This window comes from Coregonus clupeaformis, chromosome 21 (assembly GCF_020615455.1).
Source record: "Coregonus clupeaformis isolate EN_2021a chromosome 21, ASM2061545v1, whole genome shotgun sequence".
NCBI lineage: Eukaryota > Metazoa > Chordata > Actinopteri > Salmoniformes > Salmonidae > Coregonus > Coregonus clupeaformis.
The window spans coordinates 27,978,719-28,000,935 of record NC_059212.1 but is presented as its reverse complement, the minus strand read 5'-3'; the positions used below and the strand labels follow the sequence as shown (position 1 = coordinate 28,000,935).

The 22,217-nt window shown below is 43.3% G+C and overlaps 1 protein-coding gene across 9 annotated transcripts in view; it reads right to left on the bottom strand.

Annotated features, from left to right (window-relative positions):
• LOC121535173 (disco-interacting protein 2 homolog C) overlaps window positions 1-22,217 on the bottom strand; it is a 243,602-nt gene that overhangs the window by 29,054 nt on the left and 192,331 nt on the right. For all 9 annotated transcript variants that reach the window (XM_045206282.1, XM_045206286.1, XM_045206283.1 and 6 more), the window contains 8 exons: window positions 19,729-19,839; window positions 14,650-14,773; window positions 13,522-13,631; window positions 11,186-11,288; window positions 10,768-10,832; window positions 9,272-9,365; window positions 8,894-9,013; window positions 892-1,006 (listed from right to left, as the gene is read on the bottom strand). In XM_045206282.1, coding sequence (XP_045062217.1) covers window positions 892-1,006; window positions 8,894-9,013; window positions 9,272-9,365; window positions 10,768-10,832; window positions 11,186-11,288; window positions 13,522-13,631; window positions 14,650-14,773; window positions 19,729-19,839 — 842 coding nt within the window. The remainder of the gene's footprint in view (window positions 1-891; window positions 1,007-8,893; window positions 9,014-9,271; window positions 9,366-10,767; window positions 10,833-11,185; window positions 11,289-13,521; window positions 13,632-14,649; window positions 14,774-19,728; window positions 19,840-22,217) is intronic.

Below are 22,217 nucleotides of genomic sequence, written 5' to 3'. Positions count from 1 at the left end.
TCAGAGGCAACAAAGAGACCAACGATAACCCTGAAGGAGCTGCGAAGCTCCACAGCGGAGATTGGAGTATCTGTCCATAGGACCACTTTAAGCCATACACTCCACAGAGCTTGGCTTTACGGAAGAGTGGCCAGAAAAAAGTAATTGCTTAAAGAAAAAAATAAGCAAACACGTTTGGTGTTCGCCAAAAGGCATGTGGGAGACTCCCCAAACATATGGAAGAAGGTACTCTGGTCAGATGAGACTAAAATTGAGCATGTTGGCCATCAAGGAAAACGCTGTCTGGCGCAAACCCAACACCTCTCATCACCACGAGAACACCATCCCCACAGTGAAGCATGGCGGTGGCAGCATCATGAGGGCTAGGGATGGGGCTGCTGCCTGAGTGGAAGCGGGAGCTCGACGCCCATGGGGCAACGGAGGGCTGTAAAATACCAGGACAATGCCATCATGGGGGTGCTTTCATTAATGGTGCTGTGTGTGTGTGCGTGCGTGGGCAACAGAGTAGAAATGGCAATTGGGTTTTTATTGGCAGGCTGTTTATTAGATTTGTGAGTTTGAAGCAGTGTTTTCTGGGTATACAATTATGTAATTGCCACAGTATCCGTAATGGCAAATTGCCATTTATAAATGTTGCATGTGGCGTACACAGTGAGCTTTTACAGTGTCATAATCAAGGGCAGGGAGTTCAATTTCAAATTACAGGAAAAAAGTTAATTAAACTTGCCTTCGTTGCTGTAAGCAGGGGCTATTTGAAGTTGAGCTACAATATATAACAGGGCGGGGGGGGGGACAGCTATAACCGCCATAACCCACAGGACAGTAAACTTAAGAGTTTTGTATAAAAGTTCATACTAACGAGTGTGTGTGTGTGTGTGTGTGTGTGTGTACCTCCTGATGGCTACAGTGAGGGCCTCTGGAGAGCTGGCACAGGGACAGATAACCTCAGGCTTCAGCCCCTTACTCTGGAAGACATTGAGGAATGCATCACACGATGAGATGGACCCTGAGAGAGAGAGAGAGAAATAAAGAGGGAGAGAGCAAGACAGAGAGAGAGCGAGACAGAGAGAGAGCGAGACAGAGAGAGAGGGATAAGAGAGAGGAAGATGGACAGAGAAAGAGATGTGTACCTTACGTTAAGAGTCAATGTTGAAGAACAATCAGACATTTTGAGTATGTTGGAAGCAATAGATTTTGCTCCTGTGCGAGGGGAGGAAAACTCCAATAAAATACATCATACCAATCTAACATGTCAGCATTGTTTGATTATGTGGATAACCGTTACAGCAGGTTAATTGCTGTGGCACAGTTGATTTTCTCCCTGCTTGCACTGCTTGTCTGCCCCACCGTAACCCTGTCAGGCTGAGCTCAGCTGCTGAGCAAGCATACTGTTCATTATCAAATGATGTAACCGGATTGTACTGCCCTCCGTTACCAGATCTCACTGCCGCTAAACCATTCCTACTCATTTGTTCCTTTCAATTATATTCTTTAGATTCATATTTATAGGGCTAGTATTGGAAATGAACAACATTACTTAACCGTTATCCTCTCCATAGGTACCACTAGCTATAGTAATGTAATGTAATATAGCTGTGGTAGTGAGTGTTTTTACAGCACCAGTGGTAGCTTACTGTGTTGTTCCATGACAGCTGCTTGGTCAATTATATCTTGGCTACAGTATACTTCACTAAGCCATTAAATGCATTTCCCCTCTAGTTGGAATCACAACCAAAGTTATACGATTACTTAGCCTAGATGACAAAGCGACATTCTATGAGACCTGCATCATGAACATAGGCTGCCACAGAATAGGTTACTGTACAAGGTATAGAGATCCTATAGTTTTGTACAATATTTTACCATATCTAGAATAAAAGTTTCCCTGACCAAGGTGGCAGATTGTTTGTCATGTTGCTAGGATGCCAATGTCCACTAGTGAATTATAGGATCTCTATGGAACAAGGTATAGGACTAATATAAGACTCTCCTGGGTAGTGTATAGTACTAGTTAGCTCTAATGGATGGTGTAACTCTAGGCTTCTATTTTGACCTACTGTCAACAGGTGCCATGACTCATGCACAACACAATGGTGATTTCAAAGTTCATGGCCTGGTGTGGTGTGAATAGAAAACTCTGTTGAGCAGTGTTTTTTCTGTGGTGATAGACTGGTAGAAAGAGAATGAGAGCGAGAGAGAACGAGAGAGAGAGAGAGAGAGAGAGAGAGAGAACGAGAGATGGTCCAAGCCTAAACCACACAAATACCAACACTAGACACTATGGATCACAAAGCTTTTACCATCTCATCCTGGTATATACAAGGTCTGAGGTCATCTGCCTTTGGACTAAAGAGCAGGAACCCAGACTTCACCAAAGAAATTGGAAATACAGACATTGTCATCCTACAAGAAACATGGTATAGAGGAGACGGACCCACTGGTTGCCCTCTAGGTTACATAGAGCTGGTAGTCCCATCCACCAAACTACCAGGTGTGAAATAGGGAAGAGAACAAACAGGAACATTTGGAAATAAATAAGGAAATAATCTCAACAGAGAAAACTTTCCTCCTGTGTGCTACCTATTTCCCCCCACTAGAATCCCCATACTTTAATGAAGACAGCTTCTCCATCCTAGAGGGGGAGATCAATCATTTCCAGACCCAGGGACATGTACTAGTCTGTGCAACCTAAACGCCAGAACTGGACAAGAACCTGACATCCTCAGCACACAGGGGATAAACACCTACCTGAAGGTGACAGCTTTCCCTCCCCAATATGCCCCCCTAGGCACAACTACGACAAAACAACCAACAAAAACGGGTCACAACTCCTGCAGCTCTGTCACACGCTGGGTCTGTACATAGTCAAATGATAGGCTTCGAGGGGACTCCTACGGTAGGTACACCTACAGCTCATCTCTTGGCAGTAGTACTGTAGACTACTTTATCACCGACCTCAACCCAAAGTCTCTCAGAGCATTCAGTCAGCCCGCTGACACCCCTATCAGATCACAGCAAATTCATAGCCTACTTCCCTAGGGGTTGCGACAACATGTGGGGTCTCCTGATTTGAAATGGGGTCGTGAGAGAAACTCACCATATATACAAAAGTATGTGGACAACCCTTCAAATGAGTGGATTCCGCCATTTCAGCCACATCCGTTGCTGAGAGGTGTATAAAATCAACAGCCATGCAATCTCCATAGACAAACATTGGCAGTAGAATGGCCTTGCTGAAGAGCTCAGTGACTTTCAACGTGGCACAGTCATAGGATGCCACCTTTCCAACAAGTCAGTTTGTCACATTTCTGCCCTGCTAGAGCTGCCCTGGTCGACTGTAAGAGCTGTTATTGTGAAGTGGAAACGTCTAGGAGTAACAACGGCTCAGCCACGAAGTGGTAGGTCACACAAGCTCACAGAACGGGGCCGCCAAGTCCTGAAGCGCGTAAAAATCGCCTGTCCTTGGTTGCAACACTCACTACCAAGTTCCAAACTGCCTCTGGAAGCAACGTCAGCACAATAACTGTTCGTCGGGAGCTTCATAAAATGGGTTTCCATGGCCGAGTAGCCGCACATAAGCCTAAGATCACCATGCGTAATGCCAAGCATTGGCTGGAGTGGTGTAAAGCTCACCGCCATTGGACTCTGGAGCAGTGGAAACGCGTTCTCTGGAGTGATGAGGGTTTGGCGGATGCCAGGAGAACGCTACTTGCCCGAATGCATAGTGCCAACTGTAAAGTTGGTGGAGGAGGAATAATGGCCTGGGGCTGTTTTTCATGGTGCGGGCTAGGCCCCTTAGTTCCAGTGAAGGGAAATCTTAACGCTACAGCATACAATGACATTCTAGACAATTCTGTGCTTCCAACTTTGTGGCAACAGTTTGAGGAAGGCCCTTTCCTGTTTTAGCATGACAATGCCCCTGTGCACAAAGCGAGGTCCATACATAAATGGTTTGTTGAGAAGAACTTGACTGGCCTGCACAGAGCCCTGACCTCAACCCCATCGAACACCTTTGGGATGAATTGGAACGCCAACTGCGAGCCAGGCCTAATCGCCCAACATCAGTGCCCATCTAACTAATGCTCGTAGCTGAAAGGAAGCAAGTCCCCGCAGCAATGTTCCAACATCTAATGGAAAGCCTTCCCAGAAGAGTGGATGTTCTTATAGCAGCAAAGGGGGGACCAACTCCATATTAATGATTTTGGAATGAGATGTTCGACGAGCATGTAGTGTATGGTCATGTAGTGTATGTGTCTTCTGTTTCCCTCTACAATGCCCACTAAGCAGCATAGGACTCATTAGAACAGAGTGGACAAGACCAGGCACTAAATCAGACTGGGGGGAGAAGAGCATCAATGATCATTTTGAACCCGATCGAACATCTCTGGAGAGACCTGAAAATAGCTGTGCAGTGACGCTCCCCATCCAACCTGACAGAGCTTGAGAGGATCTGCAGAGAATAATCATACCCAAGAAGACTTGAGGCTGTAATTACTGTCAAAGGTGCTTCAACAAAGTACTGAGTAAATGGTCTGAATACTTATGTAAATGTCATATTTCAGTTTTTTCAAATCTAAAAACCTGTTTTTGCTTTGTCATTATGGGGTTTTGTGTGTAGATTGTTGAGGGAGAAAAAAACTATTTAATCAATTTTAGAATAAGGCTGTAACGTAACAAAATGTAGAAAAAAAGTCAAGGGGTCTGAATACTTTCCGAATGCACTGTACCTCTGATTTCACAGGAAAGAACTCCAAGAGTAAATGGTTACATTGTTATTTTATACAAGCAACAGTTCCAGAGCACAATGGCCTTGTGTTAGGGTGCAGGCATACCAGGAGTCTATGAAAGGCATAACATCACAGTCCAACACCGAACATATCCCTTGAAAAGTTACAACAGCTCACCCTAAATTCTGCTACCACAATAAGACAGTGAGAGAGATTTTTTAATTAGCTAGAGAAGAATGGATTAACTTTTTCAATGCTAGTTAAGGATACTATAGGCCTAGTTATTACATTTCACGTTGGATTTATTAACTACAAAAAGGTAAGACGTGTTTTTAATTCTGGTGCTGCTCTGCACACACAAGCTTGTTAGCTAGCTAGCTCAAAGGACATTCAAAGTTCCTCCATAGAAGCCGCTCCTTCTAGGTACAATTCTGTGGACCTAATTCAGATAATGCATGTCATAACAACATGCCCAGCGCTTCAAGCCTCCTCCTCAACCCTCTCTCGTTCTCTCTCCACCCGCAAAATGTCAGTTGCATCTTGCGCCATAGGCTACACTTGTCTGTCCATCACGCATGTAAACAAATAGCTTGCCTGCTCTAACCGCACTGATAGGTGATGTCATTTAATGAGCTAAAATGTACAAAACTGTTGATTAAAAGGTTAAAAAAGGAACAGAAAGGAACGATATAAACTGTTACTTTTTGGGGGATTGAACCAGTTCAGAACTTTATTTTGCTGGTCGGAACAGTGGAATGAATGTTCTTTTTTTTTTTTTTACAACAATGACAAAGAAAACCTAAGAAAGAAATTGACGAACCTATCCAACCAAAAACACAGACTCAGAAAACCTGATCCTTCACTATGGTGAAACATTAAAACAGTACAGAAATACACTAAGGAAAAAGAAAGAACAGCACATCAGAAATTGACTCAACGTAATTGAAGAATCCATAGAATCTAACCACTTCTGGGAAAATTGGAAAACACTAAACAAACCCGAAGAGCTATCTATCCAAATCGGAGATGGATCAACCACTTCTCCGATCTGTTTGGCCCTATAACAAAGAACAGCAAAAACATATACATGATTACTAAAACATATTAGAATCAGCTATTAAAGACTACCAGAACCCACTGGATTCTCCAATTACATTGAATGAACTACAGGACAAAATACAAACCCTTCAACCCAAAAAGGCATGATGTGTTGATGGTATCCTGAATGAAATTATAAAATATACAGACCCCAAATCCAATTGGATATACTTAAACTCTAACATCATCTTCAGCTCTGGCATCTTCCCCAATACTTGGAACCAAGGAATGATCACACTAATCCACAAAAGAGGAGACAAATCCGACCCAAATCCTCTGCATTATCATTAACAGCAGACTCCTACATTTATTCTGTGAAAACAATGTCCTGAGCAAATGTCAAATTGGCTTTTTACCAAATTACCGTTGTCATGACTCATGTGATGGTCCCACGTGAGAAGCCCAATATCAGAATACAGAGAAGCAACAGTCTACAGATCTCTCTCTCTCTCTCCCCCGTGGTCATTTTTATGAACACAGGAATTGATTGATTGATAGTCCATACGCTTGAAATGGAAAAACTCTGAAACTATCAACCTCTACACGAGGTGAAGAAGAAGAGAATGCACTAGACCTTATCATCTCAGTCTGCAGCTGGCATGTATAGTCGTCTAGAGAACTTTCACTAAAGACACGAGTTGGGAAGGACAATCCCTCTCCGACAACCATTGATACATCTGAGTAGCTATTCTAACAGATCAAATCTACGAACTACAGGGTACGCTGAAGTATCCATTCTAACCACCACTACGACCAGAAACTCTACCAAGGACATTGGGATCTCTGATGGGCAAACCAGAGTCCTACATCATCAACTCAACTATCGAGGACAGCTACGCGTAAATATATACATTGTATTTCTTATCCAAATGAGTGATGGTTAGGGTGCTAAGTATTATGATTACCGTGAGCGTAGTTTCCAAAGTAACAAGGATAGTTTGAATCTCTGTCTCTCCCTTCCAAGCATTCATGCGATTGTTAGTCCAGTCCACTAGGGACCTGTTTTCATTGTATTACATTAGTAATCAATAACCTATGTGTGTGTGTGTTTGTATTCTGTGTTATTATTTAGTTAGTTAGTAAATAAATAATTAAGCCAATTTGTGTATTGCTGATTCATCAATAAGGTTAGGGTTCTTGCAGGATTATGCGACGTTCAGAACGAGACTGATAAGAGGTAATTATTTAATAAGTGACTTATCGATATATATAACATATATATCTTCTAAGAGTTTAATTCGGGAGATGGTAACTCGTTAAACAACTTCTTCCATGGTGCCCCAAATTCCTAATGAGGAAATTGTTACATGATTAATTTAATTGAGTGACAATTAAACATAGTTAGTTGATTCGATAAATAATAGTCAATACATTAAAGTACGTCACGACACCATACGACAGACCATGTATTCACCCTGAACACTCGTATTGACAAACAAACAAAACAAAAGCAAAGTATTGTCATGCTTTGTTGATTAAAAAAAGGTTGACTCAATTTGGCATGAAGGTCTACTATACAAATTGATGGAAAGCAGTGGTGGGGGGAAAACATACAACATTATAAAATCCATGTACACAAACAACAAGTGTGCGGTTAAAATTGGCAAAAAACACAGATTTATTTCCTCAGGGCCAGGGGGTGCGACAGGGATGTAGCTTGAGCCCCACCCTCTTCAACATTTCTATCAACGAATTGGCAAGGGCTCTAGAACAGTCTAAAGCACCCGGCCTCACCCTAATACACTCTGAAGTCAACGGTTTACTGTTTTCAGATGAACTGGTGCTTCTGTCCCCAACCAAGGAGGGCACACAGCAGCACCTAGATATTTTGCAGAGATTCTGTCAGACTTGGGCCCTGACAGATAATCTCAGTAAGACACAAATCATTCCAAAAAATGTCCAGTTGGCAGGGCCACAAATAAAAATTCCACATTGTTGCCCTAGAACACACAAAAAACTATACCTACCTAGGCCTAAACATCAGCACCACAGGTAACTTCCACAAAGCTGTGAACGATCTGAGAGACAAGGCAAGAAGGGCCTTCTAAGACATCAAAGGGAACATAACATTTGACATCCCAATTAGGATCTGGCAAAAAATACTTGTATCAGTTATAGAACCCATTGCCCTCTATGGTTGTGAGGTCTGGGGTCCACTCACCAACCAATAATTCACAAAATGGGACAAACACCAAATTGAAACTCTGCATGCAGAATTCTGCAAAAACATCCTCTGTGTACAACATAAAACATCAAATAATGCATAGCGAGCAGAATTTGGACGATTCCCGCTAATGATAAAAATCCAGAAAAAAGCAATTAAATTCTACAACCACCTAAAAGGAATTGATTCTCAAACCTTCCATAACAAAGCCCTCACCTACAGAGAGAAGAACCTGGAGGAGAGTCGCCTCAGCCAGCTGGTACTGGGATTCCGTTCACAAACACAAACAGACCCCACAGAGCCCCAGGACAGCAACACAATTATACCCAACCAAATCATGAGAAAACAAAAAGATAATTACTTGACACATTGGACAGAATCAACCAAACAACTGAGCAAACTGGAATGTTATTTGGCCCTAAACAGAGAATACACAGTAGCAGAATACCTGACCACTGTGACCCAAAATTAAGAAAAGCTTTGACTATGTACAGTCCAGACTGGCCTTGCTATCGAGAGAGTCCGCCATAGGCAGACCTGGCTCTCAAGAGGACAGACTATGTGCCCACTGCCCAAAAAATGAGGTGGAAACCGAGCTGCACTTCCTAACCTCCTGCCAAATCTATGACCATATTAGAGACACAGCTTTTCCTCAGATTACACAGACCTACAAAGAACCTGAAAACAAATCCAATAAACTCCCATATCTATGAGGTAAACATATGTTTCCCATGCCAATAAAATCATTTGACTTGAATTGATAGAGAGAGTGAGGTAGAGATAGAGAGAGTATGAAAAATGTATGCACTCACTAACTGTAAGTCGCTCAGGATAAGAGCGTCTGCTAAATGACTAAAATTTAAATGTAAAAATGTGATACAGTACTACGGTAGTGTGGTCTTACAGGGGTTGGCTCCATCGGCCACCACCAGCATGCGTAGTGAGCTCAGGTTGATGTCCCTCTGGTCCCTGTGGGCCACCAAGGCCCAGTGCATGTCTCGGGACTTCACACACGCCACCTTTGCTGTGGGAGGGACCAGACCATATCAAGGATTAGGGACAGTTCCCATGGGGATCACAGCCAAAATATTCAATCTGTGAAGGCAAAATGCCAACAGTCACCATACAGTTTGAACTGTATATCAAATCATACGTATTATACAAAAGCCCTGTAAATGAAGCATACATAATCAACTAAAAGGTATACAGTATCAAATGTCAAATAGACATATCTATAGTTATCAACAGAAGTCATGTGAATGGAGAGGTGGTAAATCCAGACCTTTGTATTGGCACACTTTCTGGATCCAGGACAGTGGGTTGACCTTCATCAGTGAGTAGGGTATACTGATAACATGCATCATGTTCATCACACTCTGCAACAGGAGAGACACAGTCAGAGCCGTTATGATATGCAAGTCAAGACTCAATCAGAACCACAGTTAAATGTTAGACTTAAAGCCTTCCCACACTGTACGTTGGATTCAGTCTATGATTATTACATGTCACACTGTGCAATGTTACCAAATTAAAATCTTGATATCAACCTGGCCGTATTGTAATTTGATTCAGTTCTGTCGCAACATTCTGCGATTGGCTCGCGAGGCTATGTCAGCTGACATACTGTACGAATCGTCAACTGCAGCAGTCTATTTGATCTGTGCCAGCACCAGCAGCGCAAGCCTCCTTCTATGCTAATGCACGAGTGAAGTGAGTTTGGAAAAACATGCATCTTAGAAATAGTTTTCACATAAAAACTTTATATGTCCGAACTCAGAATCCAATATGAAAATAACATGGTCGCTGTGGTAGAACGTTTATTTTGATTTGGCATTTTTGTGCATTTATCAAAATCCCATTAGGTAGCCTGATTTCAGATGTGTCATGTAAACAAGATTATTAGGGAAATCATTCTTCTTGCATAAGCATGTAAACGTTTAAATCAAACTATTATATTAATCTGACTATTCACAATAATCACGTTATTGTGTGCATACTCAATGCTGGACGTGTTCCTATTGGTCAGTCACTGGGATCCGCTCGTAACACCAGCCACACTACACAATAAAGGCTCAACATTTCTGACACTGCCAGAACTTTGTCGGAGCCTACGACCACACGTAGTGGTACTTAATCGGCAGATCTAGACCCTGTCACACTGAACTAGCCAAGACGTCCGACAATCTTTTACGACCTAAGAATTTGCCCATGACGTGGACATTTTTGTCCCGGACAGAAAAATCATGGCATAAGACTGCTAAAATCGTTCAGTCTGTGCGGGCCTTTAGACTCAATCAAGACGGGTAATGATGAGGCTTTTTCTAGGCTAATGAGAAAACTGATCTGAGATCTGGTTGGTTAAAACACTGATAATTTACTGTACGCGTCTCAAATGGCACCGTATTCCCTTTATAGTACATTACCTTTGACCAGAGCCCTATGGACCCTCGTCAAAAGTAGGGCACTATATAGGAAATAGGGTGCCATTTGGGCCTCAGCCTTAATATTGGACTAACACAATGGAGACAAAACTCCCTGTGGCTACACATTAGAATATATTCACTGTTCGTTTTAATTGGATTTGGGAGAACTAATTTAGCAACAGTGGTAAAAAGCCTCTATGATAATATAATTCCCATTCCAAGACAGTGCTCAGAGAAAACATAGTGAGAACATAATGATCTTTAACGAGTCCTCTAAGCTCCGGGCAGACGTGTGTTTGTGTGTCTCTGTGTCTGTGTGTGAACCCCATTGAAAGCCCAGCTGGTTGGTCCTCACAGTGAGAATGCCATGCCACAGCCCCACGTCCTTCTTAAAGTCTAATACATTCACTATGGTCTCAGCTGCAGAAGAGACAGGGAGAGAGAGAGAGACAGGGAGAGGAGACATAACACAGAGAACAAGATAGTTTAATCCCACAACACTGGCATCAAACAGTAACCATGAAACATGACACATTAGATTATATGTACACAATACAAGATTACTGGGAGAGATGGGGTTTAGAACAATGACTGTGAAAAGCACAATGCCCAGACAAGTGAAAGATAAGAGAAAGAGAACCCAATTGTAATGAAAAATGATATCTCTAATGCATGTCTCCTGTAGGATGGAGAATTGAAAAAATTATATTTAAAGAGTCTAAGTATTATGACTTCTGTAGAATGTATTTTAGGAGAGGGGTGCATAGACCCACCTTCTGTGTATCCACAGGATTGGGTGAGGGCCTGACAGTGAGTCAGCAGAGCTATCCTCATCACAGTCACTCCCAGCACACTGCCGTCCTTACACGTCTTATACTGTCGAGAAGAGGAGAAAGGGAAGAGAGAGAGACAGAGAGAGAAAGAAGAAGAGCGAGAGAGAAAGAGAGAGAGAAAGAAGGAGAGCGCAAGAGAGAAAGAGAAAAAGAGAGAGACAGAGAGAGAGGAGGAGTCAGGCTGTTGTGTATCACATTACTGTCACAATCACAAAGCCGCAACACAGCCCATCATTATTATATCCACCACTGTACAATCATGTTGTTAGATGGCACCTGCTTATTACTGTACAGACAAACCACTGTCCATTTCAAACACTGCTTGTAAGCTGACAAAAACACACTACTGTTAAATATCTGATTAATTATCAGTCACTAGTACTGAGAATATCCATAATGCCACTTTGCATTTAATGTCCATATTCATTTGTTTTCACTACTTTTTACACACCTCCAGGTGTACAGTAAGTGCTATTTTTATGCTTCGAAACTCATTCTGTCTGTAACAATCGTGCGGTAATGTCCTGTCTCTCAGACCCATCCCAGTCCTAAAGTAGACACACATAGTAGTAGATCTAGGAAGGGCAATGACAATATTTCCTCAAATAAAGCCTTGATGCTGTCTAGGCCAGTCTTCTCCAGTCAGTCTGATCAACGACCACAGCGCTAGCCTGGATCAATGGGACACAACATAAACACTATACAGACTACTGTCTATCATCCACTGACTGAGCACAGAGAGAGAGCATTCTCATATCTGTCTGAGGGCTGATGGGCCCTGGTCAAAGGTAGCGCACTATATAGGGAATAGGGTGCCATTTGGAACGTAACCGACACTCAGGAATGAATCACACATTCATTATTCATGGTATATTTCATCTCAACCAAACTAAATGGGGAGAACAGCTCTCAACATTTAGATGGATTACACCATTGATTTTTATCTGCACTAAGAGACAGGGAGAAGGAACAAAAATATTAAAAGTTAGTCAGTCATTAGGCTAAGTCATTAAAACAGAATCTATCATGCTCTATATATCTTACAGACTATCAAGGTAGTATTACGTTGAGAGGAGTGATGCATTACATGTCCAGATATCTGCTCAGCCATATGTCTAGTTAGCGATGCATGACTACGAAAACAACCATTTGTCTAAAAGATTAGGACTAGAGCAAAATATTTCTGGAGATATTTTCCTTTGCAGATGTGACAAGGTGATTTCTTCTAAGCCATTGCTGTAAATATTTATTGTAAATGTCAGTTTGAATGAAGAGAGTACTATAAAAATGTGGGGACTGTGTAGGAAAGTACCTTGCATGAGCCAAAAGTACAAAAAATGGTCACTATTTACTACCGCCATTTTGGATTCTGTCTCGACTGGAACAAACAAAATGGACCTGTCCCCACACAGCACCCTATTTTACTGAACCTGGTCAAAAGTAGTGCACTATATAGTGAATAAGATGCCATTTGGGACACAACCAATCTCTGCCGTCTGATCTGACGATGTTCCCAATTATTTTCTTCCCTCTTATATCATTATGATCTTTTCAATCACTTCACAATGAGCATAGAATATCTACACCTCTGGTTGAATTACCTCCTGCATAAAAAAAAGACTAAGTAAATTAAGACAAATCACATTAGATTACTGAATTGACTGGTCTTGGGCCACATCCCAAATAGCACCCTATTCCATTTATAGTACACCACGTTTGACTAGGAACCTGTTCAAAAGTAGTGCACTACATAGGGAATAGGGTGTCATTTGGGAAACGCATTTGGTCTCTCATACAGAAGCAGCAAATGAATATCCAATCACCAGAAAGACAATTGTAATCAAACCCCATGAAGCATATTGATCTGCAATTAGAAGGCCTGAAATTATCACACCAAACAAGTGCCATTTGCAATTGGTCTAGATTTCCCTATGAGAGCTTTGCACACAGCATAGCATAGCAGAAATGAATGTTGAATAGGATTTTTAGGAAATTGAGGGAGATCTACTGTAGCTTTAGTTAAAGCAATAACAGCAACACCTGTTTTCTTCATTATGAATGATGCATCAAATCAATGGAGACTGCAGTCTATCCAATCACTCTGACTGTCAAGAGTGAGACACTTATTTAACAGACCCAGGAGAATAACAGTCTAAATCAATGGGAGTAAAAGGCACAAAAAAACGTAACAAAATGTGGAAAAAGTCAAGTGGTCTGAATACTTTCCTAATGCACTGTACATTTACATTATTCAAAGACATAAAGCTGTGGGTTACCTCGATATAGGCTGTCTCGTTATTTGCGTCCTTGATATGGGGGAACCAGTCTCTGGGAGGTTTGGATAAGTGCTTGGATTCAGTCACAAACCACAGCAGCTTTGGCCAGCCTGGTTGGAGATAGAGAGATAGAAAGAGAGACAGAATAATTAAAGATAATTATTAGGACCAAGAGAAAAGTAAAGACAACCATAAAGGAAGTCAAGGCATTAGAGAGCCAGTCAGAATCTGCCATTTAATGTGATGTGATTACCCTGACGCGATCAATGACCACTCATCCCTAATGAGGCTGGGTCTGCGTTCCAAATGACACCCTATTCCCTACAGGGGGCACTACTTTTGACCAGGGCCCATAGGGTGCCATTTGGGATGCAGCCTGGGTCTGGCCCCAGTACTGTATATGGGGTTTCCACAGCCAGCCCTCTACTCAGCCCTGACTCAGGTTCTCAATCTATGCTAAAAGAATAGCTTTAAATCCGCTGTCTGGCATCATATTGCTATTTATACAGCCATTACTGAAGACAAGGCACAAGGCATTAATCACACTGAGCCCTCTCGCCCTCCTCCCTCTATCCTTCCTTCTCATCTCACTCACTACCCTATATTCCTCTCTCTCTGTTCCCTCTGGTTCTCACTCTCTTACTCCCCCTGTGTCCCCCTCTCTTTTTATCTCTCCCTCTCTCTCTCCCTCCTCTCCTCATCCATCTCTCTCACTTTCCCTGTCTGACTGCTCTGTTCTCTACGCAGTGGGACATTCTATATGCACTATGTCAGGATCTGCTGTCTACTACAGCAAACCTCCCATCCTATTCAATCCCATTACTCTGCTGCCTCCCTGCCTTTCCTTCCATTCCAATAAGTCTATCCATTTGTTTCGGAGGGGAGCAATAAAATCACTGAAGCCCGGGTGAAACTAAAAACCTGTTTGATATCAGTGTTTAATTTCAATCCATGCTGGTACTACAGAACCTCATTCTGCTGTAGCCATATAAATATAATTCCATATTGGAATTCTATTTTTATGGGTGTAGCATCTCATGAAAACCATCTGACCATCTCACATATGACAGCATATGACAGGAGCACATCATACGGTGATTTGCTACACACATTGACACTGTCACTGACCTTTGAACTGTGGAATTTCCCCCGTGGGACTCTTAGGAAGGCCTTTATGGCAGGCGTCGCTCGTCAAGGCAACCGTCACCCCACAGCTCCCCAGCAGAAAGCCTATCTGCTGGCTCCCTGCATCCTGGAGAGGGAAGAGAGACAAGGAGAGAGGGAGAGAAAGCGAGAGCGAGAGAAAAAGAGAGAGCGAGAGGGACAGAAAGAAGAGAGAATTTTTCATATTGTACATTGAGCACGTGTTTATAGTCAGAGTTTTCATAAATCCAATCAATTATCATAATGCAAAATACAGTACTGTACAAACATCATATATCAACATGTAAGGGATACTGTGAAACCCCCAGTCTTTGCTCTGGTGTTTTACGACTATCAAGAGTGCATATTTAGGTTAGAAAAACACAGTGATATTATCCCACTGTTCACACACTGCGTGGTCATGTGTCGCCTGCTCTCGCTCTCAGACAGTGTGTGGGTAGAGGAATAAACCCACACAGGCTCATATGGAGTAGATAGTAACACTAATAGAAGGAGGCCCTGCAGCTCTGACATCACTGCCTGTTCTGCTCTGTGGCTAGGGGGTTTCCTTTTCCTACACTACAGTATACAGCCACTCTGTCTCAGCCTCTCTCCATCACAGCTGCTCTCTCTGTCTCAGCCCCCGTCTCTCTGATAAACTGGGCCCACAGCCCTGCCTGTCTTCCTGCCTGCCTCTCTTCCTGCCTGCCTGCCTCTCTTCCTGACTGGCTGCCTGCCTGCCTGCCTGCCTCTCTTCCTGCCTGCCTGCCTCTCTTCCTGAATGGCTGCCTGCCTGCCTCTCTTCCTGCCTGCCTGCCTGCCTGCCTCTCTTCCTGACTGCCTGCCTGCCTGCCTCTCTTCCTCACTGGCTGCATCAGCTGAACCTGAGTCAGCGAAATAGCAAATTGAACTGGGACAGACAAGGAGATGGAAAGAGACAGCAGAGAGAAAGCAGAGGGAGAGAAAGAGCAGAAAGAAAGAAGAGGGATGTGTGAATGTGTGTGAGTAAAGCAAGATGGGAAAAAGGCAGGTGTGAGTGGTGGTAGGGGGAAAACCACTCCCTAGCGTCACACGGTGATGTCATTTTGAATACTGAATAGCTCCCCTTGTGTTTATGCTAGAGACTTACCGTTTCTAGTAGTGGCTGCAGCTCAATCCCCTCTTTCCGTCAATATAAAGCTTGCGCCTACTCCATAACATGTGGCTTGTAATAGCGGTCTTTTTCTACACATGAGAGGATGCGGACAAGAAAATTGCCACAAAATCGTCTGTAAAACCTGAAGCGTTTGAGCTACAAACTAAAGTCACCACCATCGAACGATGAGAGACTCACGAGCACGACAAGCTTTACGTCAATCGTCTGAACTCTGTTGCGGACGTCCTAATTTCGAAGAGGTCTTCTCACAAACCTGACTGTCCAGGCCGAACCATTGGAGCTACAATCTAATATGTCACCAATATCAGATCTCTGCTTTCTCCGTTCCCTACATACTGTAATATCAAGAAGAATGAGACCTTCACAATGAACTGAATTGCTTGCCACATTTTCCATTACTATTGTAGCATAACATAATAAAATGGTTTGAGGAACAGATGAATGGTCCCCGCTTGAGTGTGATTCCTACAGTATACAAGTACAATATCAGCGAGTTTCCCCCACAGAGAGTGAAACTACAAAGTATTGTTTAATAATGCCAATTGGATCCAGATGCTGAAGAGCCATATTGGCCGTCTGGTTTCTCTACAGCACTCCCCAGAGATATTACATCATGACAACTGTAAGCAAGGAAAGTAAGCCTTTTCCGAGCCAGAATAGCCCATAGGGCTCAAGCTTGTCTCCTGTTTCTGTAGCGTGAGCCAGCTTTGACATACAAGTACACCCCCTGGACAGGACTTTAGTCACACAACTGTGTTAATAAGCCAAGTTACACCCTCATCCAGAGAACCAAACGCTCCCAAATCACTTTCCACTGTTGATCATCCTCCAGTTATCAGGATGACTTCAGCGCCAGCCTCACTGCCTGAGGAGGCATGTTCCTCTGTCTGACTGACCCTATGGGCCATGGTCAAAAGTAGTGCACTATAGAGGGAATAGGGTGCCATTTGGGACAAACTCTGTGCTCTTGCCCTGTAGCGTAGCACACATCAATGGGCCACTGACTGCTATCTCTCTGGATGTCCTCCACCTCCCCCAGACCCCCAGACCACCTCCCTATGGCCACGATTAAAAGCTTCGATCCTCTGACTGAACTACAGAGCCAGATCTGGTCAAAGCAGCACAGACAGGCTGAGTCGCATTAGGACGTGAGCTGCCTCATAAGAGAAGAACACACCACCTACATCTAGGAGCCTCTTTTGTATTTTTATTTCAGCTTAATTTACATTAGGTTTATTCTCATTGGGATAAAATCTATTTTACAAGACAGACATGTTCACTTGCAAAAAAATCCCCTTAGTCTTCTGGTTCTACACACTGCTAGGCTACAGCTATTCTCCACTTTGACCACCAACTCTACTATTGCTCTATTGCCCTCAGCTATGTTTAGACTGTTGTGGTCCATGATTGCTGTGATCTAGTGTACTATAAAATAGATGGCTCTCCTATTCTTAACACTTTGCCCAATCATATTCAATAGAACTACCTTTCTAGGGCTTCTGATGCTTCTAGCCTTGATATGCATTTTTGATAACATATCTACAGTATTTCACTTTTTAATGTGGATAGTATTGCTTACTAGGTGTTGTCCAATGAATTCTGTAACCACTCCCTCTTCAAATTAGAGTTTTTAAAACATTGTTTCCATTGAACATTGAAATAAAGGCATTTTAATTAATTCTATGAAGAGTGTCTTGGTCCTCCTTTCTTTTTGATGAACAACTCTACTAACTTCACTAGAGAAAGGACCGAACTGATCTCCTTAGAACAGGGATGGGCAACTGGCGGCCCGCCAACCCCCATTTGAAGGTCCTCGGATCAATTCCCCCCCCCCCCCCACACACACACACAAAACAAAAGCATAAATGTTTTGGGGAACTCAGTTGGGGTCTCAACCTACTGTTGAGAGTTAGAAGAGTAGAATACACAAGGTGCAATTTCGAAATTTGGTTGTGCAGCAGCAGTTTTTCTCTTATGTCAGTCACTGATAGTCAAGTAGCCCATGTTAGCTAAATATTTGTAGATTGCTAAGTTCATTTAGTGGCCAGCTATCTAAACTTGTTATCATGGTCGAATTACCGGCCGGGGTGCCCCCATTGATTGGTTTGGATATGGGTATGCAGACCCGTGAGCAACTGTAGCCTATCATGAAGAGTTCCGATTTTTCTGTGGCCCCCACCCCCATCAAAGTTGCCCATCCCTGCCTTAGAAGATACACTACATTACCAACAGTATGTGGACGCCTGTTCATCGAACATCTCATTCCAAAATCAAGGGCATTAATATGGAGTTCGTCCCCCCTTTGCTGCTATAACAGCCTCCACTCTTCTGGGAAGTCATTCCACTAGATGTTGGAACATTGCTGCAGTGACTTCAGCCACAAGAGCATTAGTGAGGTCGGGCACTGATGTTGGGCGATTAGGCCTGGCTCGCAGTTGGCGTTCCAATTCATCCCAAAGGTGTTCGATGGGGTTGAGGTCAGGGCTCTGTGCAGGCCAGTCAAGTTCTTCCACACCGATCTCAACAAACCATTTCTGTATGGACCTCGCTTTGTGCACGGGGGCATTGTCATGCTGAAACAGGAAAGGGCCTTCCCCAAACTGTTGCCACAAAGTTGGAAGCACAGAATAGTCTAGAACAGGGTTCTTCAATTCCGGTCCTGGAGGGCCGAAACACCTCTGTTTTTCATCCTCTCCTTCTAATCAGGGGCTAATTCAGACCTGGGACACCAGGTGAGTGCAATTAACTACCAGGTAGAAATAAAAAACAGAAGTGTTTCGGCCCTCCAGGACCGGAATTGAAGAACCCTGGTCTAGAATGTCATTGTATGCTGTAGCGTTAAGATTTCCCTTCACTGGAACTAAGGGGCCTAGCCCGAACCATGAAAAACAGCCTCAGACCATTATTCCTCCTCCACCAAAATGTACAGTTGGCACTATGCATTTGGGCAGGTAGCGTTCTCCTGGCGGCAAGCTTTACACCACTCCAGCCGACGCTTGGCATTGCGCATGGTGATCTTAGGCTTGTGTGTGGCTGCTCGGCCAACGGTTTTTGTGTTGACGTTGCTTCCAGAGACCGTTTGGAACTTGGTAGTGAGTGTTGCAACAGAGGACAGACGATTTTTACACGTTATGCACTTCAGCACTCGGCGGTCCCGTTCTGTGAGCTTGTGTGACCTACCACTTCGCGGCTGAGCCGTTGTTTCTCCTAGACGTTTCCACTTCACAATAACAGCACTTACAGTTGACCGGGGCAGCTCTAGCAGGGCAGAAATTTGACAAACTGACTCGTTGGAAAGGTGGCATCCTATGACTGTGCCACGTTGAAAGTCACTGAGCTCTTCAGCAAGGCCATTCTACTGCCAATGTTTGATTGTCTATGGAGATTGCATGGCTGTGTGTTTGATTTTATACACCTGTTAGCAACGGGTGTGGCTGAAAAAGCCAAATCCACTAATTTGAAGGTCCACATACTTTTGTATATATAGTATAGCTAGACACATAGCACTGACTGCAAAGGGGCATGTTTACAAGGCTACAGTACCTCTGCTCTTTTCTCTATGTGACGACATGACAGTTGACAGCCTACTGTCAACACTTATGAAGAGAATGAGTCCTATGACTGCCCGACCTCTTTGGGCCAAACGCTAACATTGCTTCACCTCTCCTTCACTTTTCCTCCTGTTATTCCTGAGTCCCAAACGGCACCCTATTCTCTATATAGTGCACTACTTTTCACCCTGGTAGAAAGAAGTGCACTACATCATAGGGAGCCATATGGGACACACATTATGTACTAAAAAGGGGAACTCCACCTGTCTTTCCTTTCATTCTGCTGGCCTCGATGACCCAGGAGGACACACACGTACACCAGTGTGTGTGTGTGTGTGTGTGTGTGTGTGTCCTTACTTTTCTCGTAAGTGGCACTTCGATTGGCACAGGGACAACTTCTGCCAGGAGGCAGCCATAAAAGGCAACCATGAAGGCAGCCGGGTCGTTGTTGGGAAAGACCAGAGCCACCTGTGGACAGATGAATCACATAAAGGTCAGACAGAGTGAAGTGATAATTATATAATAGTAATGGGCAATCACCCATCCTTATACAAATGGTTGATTACCAATAGATATCCTGTAAACGTATTCTGATAATTGAACAGAGAATGGTTTAGGTCAGTGTTGTGATGTCGGACAGCCCCAAATATAGACAAAAATCTCCAAAATATGACATCCTAAGATATGAAAACAACATAAATGGTAAGTTTTCCGACTTGAAAGGAAATTTGAGTAGAACGTGGAAACACTTCATACACTCTGAAGGCACATTTATAGATCTTAGATGATCATTGGTTAAGATGCAGCAGAAAATCTATATGTCTGAAATCTCATCGCTCATTGTAAACTGAGGAGAGCATGACTAAGTCTTAGGTCAGTGTTGTCATGACAACAAGCCCCAAATACAGCCCAAACTCAAAATCTCCTAAAACATGACTACATGCCAAGTAAGATATGAAAGCATGCTGCTAACGTTATCATCCCATGAGCCCAGGGTCAGTCAGTCTGTTGAGGGAGTTTCTTTTCACTGAGTGACAGATTATCAGCGATATCTAAACCGTGTTCACACAGGGGGCCTCTTTTCTCCTCAACACTGGAGCCACAAAATGAGGTGTGTGTCCCAAATGGCACCTTATTTCCTACATAGTGCACTACTTTTGACCAGAGCCCTATGGGCCTTGGTCAGAAGTAGCGCACTATAAAGGGAATAGGGTGTCATTTGGGACGCTGGCTTTGTCTACAAAGGGGCTGATTGATCTTCAGCAGCGATGCAGGCAGCCTTATCAGAACAGTGGGATTGTGACCTCTCACTGAGTATCTGGGCTCTTGCTCTCTCCCTCTCTCCTTCTCAAATTCAAAGGGACTTTATTGGCATGGGAAACATATGTTTATACTGCCAAAGCAAATGAAATAAACAAACAAAAGTGAGAAGAAATTCTCTCCCTCTCTGATAAAAGCTAATGCTATCTCCCCTAGACACTTCCATCTGCCTAGTGCAGCTCTCTCAGCTCCAGCAGGCCCCAACAGAGAGGAGCAGAGCAGAACAGAACAGCTCACTTATGGATAGATCACGTCACAGAATCACAATGCTTCTCAACACAAAAAAGGACAACTTCCTAGATCCAGGAAGCCAGGCTGTCATTGTAAATAAGAATGTGTTCTTAATTGACCTGCCTGGTAAAATAAAGGTTGAATAAATATAAATAAATATAAATATCCTAGGTGTTGTATACAAATATCCTATTCAATAGATGTTCTATGTCTGGAGACAGTGGATAGAGTGTGTGCTTGGTGCTTTAACTTGATCAATGGTGGCGTCATTGGAAAGCTTATCTGGTGCTAGTGCATGTTGGATCAGATGTGCACCAGGTTGCATGCCGGCCTGGGAGCAGGAGTGATAACAGTGTGTGTGTGTCTGTGTGTTTGTGTGTGTGATAACAGTAAACTTAACACTAAGTGCTGTTAATGGCTCCCATGTTGGACAGAGAGCCATAATATACTGTAGCTCTGATTAGACAGCATCTGGGGCTGAAACAGAGTGCACCTCCCTGGATGGCACACAGCATTACCTTACTACATGTCCTCTACATTGTCTGAGTCTCAAATGGCACCCTATTCCCTATATAGTGCACTACTTTTGACTGGAACCCATGGCCTTATGTGCAAAAGGAGTGTCAATTATTTCTGGGTGCTGTTAAATCATTTTCCAGAGCTTTTCAATGTCACCCTGCAAAATGCAGTTTTTCCTCAATTTCTGTGTTGTTACCGTGTCAGCTGTGACGCATCCCATTCTGCTAAACCTCCAAGCACCTCTAGTGGGACTTATTATGGGCTTCAATAAACTATTTTTATGAAAAGCATAATCAACGCTACTTTATACTTTACAGGAAGGGGGTGGGAGAATAAACTTTCTGTACAGTAATTAACCATTCCTCTCTAGTTAACGAGGAAACACTGGCATAGCACCAGCTTGGTTACGTGATAAATGGCATCCTATTCCTTTTATGGTGCACTACTTTTGAGCATACGGCCATAGGGCTCTGGTCTAAAGTAGTGCACTTTAAAGGAAATGGGGTGCCGCTTGGGACACAACCATTGACTCAATTTCCTACCAAGCAAGCCAAGGGGAATAAACCTAGATGAAAGTAACAAAGCAACATCCTCAAAATAGGATGGATGCCGAGGAGACTTGAGTCAGTGATAGCGTCTCAAATGGCACCCTATTCCCTATATAGTGCACTACTTCGTGCATTATGTAGAGAATAGGGTGCCATTTGGGAAGCAACCCATAGGTAATGGTTGCCTTTTAGTAATGCACAAGTACCGGTATATCAAATAGCAGAAAA